At 43.3% G+C, this 9096-nt stretch overlaps 1 protein-coding gene and 1 long non-coding RNA gene across 2 annotated transcripts; one reads left to right on the plus strand and one right to left on the minus strand.

Annotated features, from left to right (window-relative positions):
- The first annotated feature begins 754 nt into the window (after positions 1-754).
- LOC134284114 (uncharacterized) lies at positions 755-2358 on the plus strand. Its single transcript, XR_009995629.1, has 2 exons — positions 755-900; positions 1544-2358. It is a non-coding gene; the product is annotated as an uncharacterized LOC134284114 (long non-coding RNA).
- A 3761-nt stretch (positions 2359-6119) lies between these two features.
- On the minus strand, positions 6120-8874 carry LOC115261171 (uncharacterized). The gene is made up of 2 exons (XM_029862530.2): positions 8386-8874; positions 6120-7548 (listed from the first exon to the last, which is right to left on the minus strand). The coding sequence occupies exons 1-2, from the start codon at positions 8436-8438 to the stop codon at positions 6252-6254; spliced, it is 1350 nt and encodes a 449-aa protein (XP_029718390.2). The 5' UTR covers positions 8439-8874; the 3' UTR covers positions 6120-6251.
- Between the last annotated feature and the right edge of the window lie 222 nt (positions 8875-9096).

Below are 9096 nucleotides of genomic sequence, written 5' to 3' on the forward strand. Positions count from 1 at the left end.
ACAAAGAGGAAATCCTTTAAAGCGTATTATATGCAAAAGTTTTGCAACTGACAGCCAATTTATTACCATTATTCATGAAAACTGGTGAATATGGTAGCTTTAAAACCTAACAGCCAAATTGTATTCCCTTTTCAAGCTCTTACATCGTTGCATCCAAACATTTAGGTTTACTTTGATTTTTTTAACATAGTAAGATTTGATTCTTTTGATTGGCTTTAAGACACTTGGAAGAAAGACAAACGGTTTGGAACAGACTTTATGGAAATACATCTTAGAGTCAATCGTGGTTAATCTATTAACATCATTTAGAAGCCTGGAGGTGTCCTTCATTCTCTTCTGTTCCTTCAATCCCCTCCTCGGTGATTTTGTAGCTCATCTTTCCTTCCTCGGTGTCGTAGAAGTGCACCCTGTTCTAGACATAGCTCTTTACACGCTAAGGTCAGTTTACCTATTGTCGGGCCGCCACCAAACCGGACTTCGCACAATCAAGTCGCGACGCGACCCAACTCGCGACGTTTTTGAATCATGTCAAAAGTAGTGCGCATCCTTCCCGTTGTTGTCAGCTACACAGCGCACTAGATGCGAAACAGATGCGACACTTGTGGACCAAGAAAATGGCAATTTTTGATTGAATGTCTGTCTTGATTTTAACCGGATAGACAATATAAATAGGTAGTCGATTTACCCATATTTGGGTTTTGCATTTAAAACCCATAATATGGGTAAAATATACTGAAAAAAACGGTAAAATTTGCTCATATTACCAGTAAAGTCAATTTACCCAAATATGGGTAACTGAACTTTACCCATATTTGGCTGAAAAATAAAAGTGTTTGTCAAAAACAGACTGATCAACACGCTGGCGCAGGAACTTCTAAAAAAAACAGATTTCATTAAAAGGTAAGCCAATTGGCTTTCAAGGGCAAAACAAAACATACTGTTACCCATCTTTGTTTCGGTAGCGCAACTACCGAACTGATGATGTTTACCTTTTTTACATACCTATCAACATAATCTGTTGGGGGAATTATTTTATTTTTCCTACTTACAACCCACATCCGACAATTTTTTTAAGTGGGAATGGTAGAACTTTCAATTCCCTCGGTCGCACGTACATTAGTTTTGCATTTTGTTCCACCATTTCCGTGAAAAATGAGATCCGGCTCGTGCAAGTGAGGAGTTGAGGTTAGAATTATAGGATATTCTAGGTTAGATTTGCTATCCACTTCGCCTGAACAATTTTCAGACCCAGAAATATCGTACTTCTAATTAGTTTTCACTGCCGTAAAAAATACTGTTATGCTCAGAACAAACAGTTATACCTTCGTATCACACTCATTTACTCGTAAATCTCAATCTGACTGTAAAAATAATGAATTTCTATCCAATGTTTTGAAACCCTGAATGAATTTGACATTGCTTTCGGGAAGCATCATCACGACGACGACAACACTCCCAAGCGGTTGAATCGTCGTTTTGGGGGCGAATAAATAGTTAAACTTTCATTTAATTGATTATTTCTCTATATTATTTATCATTTCAGGTCACAATGATGAAAGATTCTCTTGATCGCTTGCCACATTCAGCACACGAACTCCTCCGTCCAGCAAGACCGAATTCGGTTCCAGAACCTTCTCATAATCAACCACAATCAATAGCCCGGACTCTGTCAGGGACTCTGCTGGATTACCACCGGTACCGTCTTTTCTTCAAATAACCGGGCGGTAGCGCCGGGAGCAAGAAAAAACCTGTGTGATTAACAATTGGCATCACTTGAGCAGGGAAGGTTTAATAAAATCCGAGATAAAATCCATGTGATTTGAAAAAGGCAAGCAATTAAGACAAATAGCAATAAATAGTTCAATTGGTAACTTTTTTATTATAATTTCAGGTCCCAATGATAATGGATATCTTTGTACGATATCGCGAATCGCCCATGGAATTTCCATATCAAGCTTTTGCAGCACTAAGTGTCCCCGAGCGTGTCCCTCAACAATTCATCCAGTCATCATATAAACTGCGAACTCCAGAGAGGCCGAATTTGGTTGTAGTGGCAAGGAAACGGTGATCCGATCAAAACTACTCTGAATCAATAGCCTGTTACAACATTCCCATAAAAAACATCACGTGTGTTTTCCATCAGTACTCCCCAACCAGATCGACGATTCCGATTCTCCCGCACCAGAGCCAACCGCAACCCGTCTGAGCGACTCATCCTGATTATACCGTCCGGAAGCGCCAAGCCAATGCACAGAAGTCTGAACCTCTGGGAGTCGGAGTACAATAGATTATTTATAAGTGAGTAGAATGTAACTATCAAAGTTAATAAAGTTTAAATTAAGTAAAAAGAAAAACCAATTATATGTATGTTTCATCATTTTTTTTCCGAGAAAACTTTGAAAGTTATAACACAATCTCATTACGCAAATATGAGTAAAATTTACCTATATTTTTCGTTAGCACAATTACTCATATTTGGGTAGTGCTCGTTTACCCATAAGTTAGTAAAGCCACTTTACCCATAAAATGAGGTTGTGCACTTTTTGGCGATTATGAGTATACTTTACTCATATTTGGGTAAATTGACCTTAGCGTGCACATTTTCCCATTTTTTTCGACTCATCGCTGTCAGATCAAAATCCACATGTCCACAGCCTTCTCAAGTAAGTTAGACACCAAATTTATTAATTCAAAATTTATTTATTGTAGCAAAACCGATCCATAAAAGTTTACGCAGTTGCTCCGTGTGTGATTAAATCAAAATGCAAATAGGAAGTCTACTGATAAACACGGTAGACGAAGTTATCATTGTATTTCGCCGGTCTCTTCAGGGCTCCTCTTGTTCGAAGCTGACGCTGGCTTTGTTGAACACCTGTTAGTAGCGGTTGCGCTGCCACTGTTTCTTCCAACTCTGGTAACGGGAACGAACCCCGCGAAGATTCCGGTTCCAACTGAGTATCGCGAGAAGTTGCCGTATCCTCCAGGACGCTTTCGGTGCTTTCTACTCTCGGCGGTTTCCTGATGTCGTTGATGCTCCTCGTATATTGGACACCGTTACCACTCATCACGACCACTTTACAACCTTGCATGGCCACGACCGTGAAACGTTCGGAAGAGAAGGTCGGATCGGATTTTGACTTCTTCTGTTGAGCTACCAGAACCGTGTCTCCGATTCGAATATCAGTATTCCTGGCTCCTCGCCTCTCAACCGCGTATTGTTTACTAACCAGCTTCGCTTTTGAATCAAGTTCACGAACATCGGTACGATCCAGTTTTCCTTCATTTGCTTCAGTCCACAAACTGGGGAATGTCCCGCGGTACTTCCATCCCACTAACAATTCATACAGGGTAACTCTGAGCCGTGAATGTGGGACCACGGTATTATGGTAATGTACATACCGATCCAGGGCAAGTCTCCAACTTTCATTATCGATTTTCGAGGCCGCCAGAGCTTTGACTAAGCCCTGATTTTGACGTTCCACTACCCCATTTGTTTGTGGACATAGAGGTATAGATTTTCGTACTCTCACTCCTCGGTCCTCCCAAAAGCTAGAAAATTCAGCACTTTGGAATGGGGGTCCATTGTCACTCTGAAGGATCTTCGGACAACCCCAAACCTTGAAAATCTCGCACAAAGCAGCGTTGGTACTACCTGCTGTCAACCGTCGCATTTCAGTAACCGCCAAATAACGGGAGTACGTGTCTACCACGACGAGAAATTCTCCCGAACCGAATCCAGGTGCCGATAGAAAATCGACTTGCAGGATCTCCCATGGACCGTCTGGAAGTTCTCTCGACGAGAGTGGCACGGGGGGGTTTTTCCTGCCTAACATCGTACACGTTCCGCAGTTCTTCACGAAGGATGCCGTGGCCTTCGACATCCCTGGCCACCAAAAGAACTCTCGCATCACTCTTTTCATGGCCATCTCTCCGACGTGGCCACCATGCGCCGCCTCTAACGCCTTATTCCGAAGAGACAGCGGCAGAACTATTTTATCTGCTTTGAAGACGAGGAAACCCAAGCTGTGAAGGTCCTTCTTTTGCGGCTCGAAAGGACGCAAATTGCGTGGCCACTCGTCCAGTTGAAGCGCCAAACATAGTTGCTGCATTTCCTCATCTTGTTCAGATTCCTTCTCTATTTCCGACAACGTAATATCCATACCTCCATCCAATGCGAACAACATGTGGTTTCCATTGTCGTCCTCAAATGGTTTCGCCGCTTGAGCGCAAGATATCAGTCTAGAAAAAACGTCCGCCACATTGTCCTCGCTGGAAACTCTTTCGATAGTGAAATCGTAGGGCTGTAGCCGCAGCGCCCACGCTTCAGCTCTCGATATAGCCCGTTTTCCAATTCGATAGTTGTTGTTGAAAATAAACTCATTTGCAGCTGCATCCGTTCTCACAACAAATGGCCTTCCCGTTAGATAGAACGAAAACCGTTCGACGCCCCAAACTACCGCCAGGGCTTCTCTATGGGTCTGGGGATATTTTTGCTCTGTTGCTGTTAAAGCTTTAGAGGCGCACGCAATTATCCTGGGAACATCTGCCTCCGAGAACTGGACCAGGATCGCACCTAGCCCCGCTGCTGACGCATCCACGAACAATTCTGTTCGATCGGTGTTACAGAAATATCCCAACGTCTTGATCCTTTCCAAAGTATTCTGCTTCAAATTCACGAACTCAGTTTCCTCTTCATCCGTCCAGTAAAACTTTTCCGCGCTAGCTAAGGCCCGGAGACATTTCGTTGCCGAAGCTCGATGTACGAGAAATTTATCAACAAAGGTGATCAGCCCGAGGAAACTCTTAAGAGTTTAAGCTCCGCACAATTTTCTGGTCTCCTGAAATTCCTTATAGCGTTCAATTTTTCCTCTTCGATTTGCCAACCATGAGCCGTCAGAACAAACCCCAAGAACTCTACTTGCTGACTTCCGAACAAGCACTTTGTATGGTTTATTCTGACGTCATGTTCCTTTAGCCGCTCGAGAACCACCGCCAAATTTTGGTCGTGCTCCTGTTTTGTTCGTCCAAATACCAATACATCGTCCTGGTAGTTTTTGACCCCCTTGCATCCTCCCAGAATCTTCCGCTGCATTACCTCTTGGAAGATGTCTGGGGCATTACACAAACCAAAAGGCAAGCGAACGCAGCGGTACATACCGAACTCCGTCAGAAAATTGGTGAGATGCCGACTATTTTCATGGAGTTCGATATGAAAGAACGCATTACTCAAATCGATGGTCGAAAACCAGGTGGCCCCTTCCAGTTCCGCTAGAATTTGTTCTAGGGTGGGCATTGCGAAAGGGGTTCGTAGAATATATTGGTTTGGTCCGCGGAGATCAATCACTAGTCGGAAATCTTCTTTACCCTTAGGGATGACCAACATCGAGGAGCAGAATGATACATCCATGTCATCTTCAACGCATTCAATAATGTCGGACGCTACCAGTTGCTGCAACCTTTGTTCTACCAACGGTTTCACCGCCAACGGAATATTGAAGAAAATATTTCTGCAAGGTGGTTTTGTCGTATCATACCTGATTTCAGCCGGTGGAATGTTGAACTTGGGGAACACGTCGGACAACGACACCGCCGCTATTGCCGTCTGCTGAAGAGCTTTCGGATGTGCCGCATCAGACGCAATCACTGGTACTTGCAGGCCCAACAGAAGCACGCAGTATCTCGTAGCAGTAGGACGGCCCAGAAGTGACTGCGAATCTCTTACGATATAAAATTTCTCCAGAAACACGGGACGATCCTGCGATATGAACAAAAATGCCTCGAAAGTTCCAAGAACTGGTATCTCGCCTTCCGATGCATATGACTTCAGTGCCCGATCTGTTCCCTGTTGAATGTTATGCAAACCCTCTCTATAGACTCCATCTTCGCATAGTTGGCTGAAACAGTATTCTGACAACGTGTTTACTTGCGCGCCGGAGTCTATGAGGAATTCACATTTCATCCCCGCTACCGATGCCGAAATCATTCCACTATCTTTACCCAACGATACGAGCGCTATATCATATGCCTCCTGCACATGCGTTTTCGATACCTGTAGTCATAAATCAAGTTATGTATAAATCAAATCAATACTATACTTAAAGGCGGTCAACATCCTGAAATAAGGGATGATTAATTTTGTTTTAACTATTTATTTATTTGTGTCATTTTTGTTCTGAATTCAATTTTTCTCTGTATAGAAGATGACGAATAAAATAACTTTCCTTATTTCAGGTATCAACGCTTCGGTCAGTTCAAACAACTTCACTTACTTTGTCTTCAGCTGCCTTATCAACCTGATTATGCTCCACTTTGGAAATCGCAGCGACGTCCGATGCCCTCATGTCGGATGATCTTTCGTTTTCCAACCGACTACTATCTCCTCGCATCAACGATCGGCAAGCCCGCTGGAGATGGCCTTTGCCACCGCAATTCAAACAGATTTTATCCACTGCGCTGCAGTTGAACGATTTGTGATACAAGCTGTGGCATCTAAAGCAGCGTTCTGGAATCGCGCCTGTTGTTCCACGCCATGAGCCAGATCCTCTACCACGGCCGGAAGAGCTACCTTCATACCGATATCTTTGTCCTACGTACCTCCCACGACTGGAAGCTCCGAATTTTCCTGAGCGTCCCCTCTGGTCAGCTAACTGCCTCACGGGGGTCGTTGCAACACGAGCTACCATGACTGAGTCCGGCTTACCATGCTTCAGATTGAAGAAGTCCTCGTTCAAGCGAATCGTTTCTAATTCACGGACCTTGTCAACCAGATCCGTAAATGCTCCATTACGGCTCAGTAATTTCAATGCCGTAGTGCGCACATCTCGGTTTTTCGCGTGCTCGGCCACCGCTCTGGCGATCTCCTCAAATTCCTTGTCATCGCCGAATTCGCACATCCGAGCAATCGCCCCAACGCGCATCAGGAAAGCCACATCCGATTCATCCGTCTTCTGCGAAATGAGTGCCAGCTTTCGCCTCTGGAGCATTACATCTGCTCCCGAAGAGAAGTACGTGTTCAGACGATACATTGCGTTCGAGAACGGGAAGTTGAGCTCATTCGGGGCGTTCTCGACCGACTTCGTATTCTTGAAGACGTCCAGCAATTTTTGACCGGCCTTAACTTTGAAGACGATAAACTGCGTTGCTTCGTCCGACACACCAGCCAGTTTCATGGAGTCAGTCAACAGATCCTTCCATACTTCAAAATCGTGTCTTCCGATTTCTTCGAGTTCGAACGACGGCTTGCATTCCGGAACCGAGATAGAGGACACCGAGATTTGGTTTACGGATGACATGAATCGTGTCATTTCCGCATTGGATTCTCCTGCCTGTGGACCGTGACGGTGAGTACTAGACGGACCCAAGCCTCCAATGAACTCCTCGCTTCGAACCTCGCTCGTTTCACTACGTGGCGTATTTAGACTGACTTGCAGCGAAGCAATCGTTTCGCGCGCCTTATTCAACTCCTCCTTCATCTGAACATTAAGCACCTTTGACTCCGACAGCTCTTTCATTACCGCTTCCCATTTTGAGGCCTTTTTCATCGATTTACTGTAAGTATAAATGCAACAAACGTAATAGTCATTTTTCCATACTAATCAGATAAGCTTTCATTTATCATTTTCAATTAAATTGCGTATCCTCTCGTGCATTATGCAATCACATTCGTGCCCACGTAAACAAACGAAACCATTTCTTATAACTCTCGTAACTGTTATTTTGCCATTATTTTCTTTCAACTTCGTTTTGTTTTTTTTTTCGATTTCTTTCACCTTGTTACTAAAATATACTTTTTTTCGCTTTCTGTACTGCCACGTTTTTTTTTTTTGCTTCTACTTCTCGTATATTTTTTTCCCACTAAGCCTGGTTTCTCTTTCTTTCTTTGCATTCATTAGTTTCACTTCTCTTCAATTTCACTTTTTTTTAACTTTGCATCCGATTTCGATTGTTTTACCATAATGTTTCCTTTTTTTTGCCATTTTTTCTTTTGACAACCTTTTTTTACCATTTTTTTTTTTTTTGCCTTTTTCCTCACACCGTTTTTTTCTCTCATTTTTCCACCATTTTTTCCTTTACTTCTCATACCGTTTTTTTCCAACCAGGTCCTATCTTTGGCTTCGTCACTTTCAACTCACTTTATTTTTTTCCCAACTGATTTCGTTCGTTTCTCTTCCAAATCGACTTTTCCATTTTTCAACATCTCTCATCCAACTCGTGTTACTCCGAAGCACATTTTACATCTATCCTCCGCCATGTTTCTTTTCCGGCAATTTTCACCCCGCTTTCTAACACACACGAAACTCATCAGATTCGTTTCAAGAAAATCTATTCCGGTTTCTACCGACGGCTACAACAATAATAATTGTAGCTTTCCCTAATAATACTTACCGAGCGGGAGTCTCGGCTGCACCATTGTCGAATTCCCTCCTTTTGGACGCCATCTTTCTTCCCCAACTGCGCGACACTAACGAACGCGTGCGATATCTTTGAAAATCACTAACAGAATGGCAAGCTCAGTCGATCGTTCTGGTCTCAAAGCCTGTACTCACAGCCCCTCTCTTTCGTTCTTTCTTCTTTCAGTCTACTCTACCTTTCTCTCTTGTTACTTCTTCCACCCATACACACACCCACACACACATCACCCGAGCTATTTCATACTTACTTTTCCCTCATCGTTCTCGTTGGCGGGAGCATAAACCTCGCCTAGCTGGAAAGGTTCATCTCACTCAACACACATACCAGTTTGATTGCATTTCCCATTCCTCTTTGCATGGCAGCCAACTGATGGCAGACGTCGATGATTTCCAAATGATTTACCTGCGATGTTTATACACTCTTATTTGTTTTTAATTACACTGGTTGTACCAACCCTAATCTCTACACCGTGATGTGCAGCGTGCTAGGTGGATCGATCAAGTTGATCAAGTAGAGGATGACTTGCGGACCCTTCGCAGAGTGCGTGACTAGAGACGCACAGACATGGGCCGAGTCTAACGGAGACAACTTCTACGGAGGTAATTATCTAATTTTCTTACTTCAATTCCTTAGGTTAGGTTTTTATATATTTATATTTATTATTTGTTCAAAATTATGGTTCAT

This window comes from Aedes albopictus, chromosome 3 (assembly GCF_035046485.1).
Source record: "Aedes albopictus strain Foshan chromosome 3, AalbF5, whole genome shotgun sequence".
Classification (NCBI taxonomy): Eukaryota; Metazoa; Arthropoda; class Insecta; order Diptera; family Culicidae; genus Aedes; species Aedes albopictus.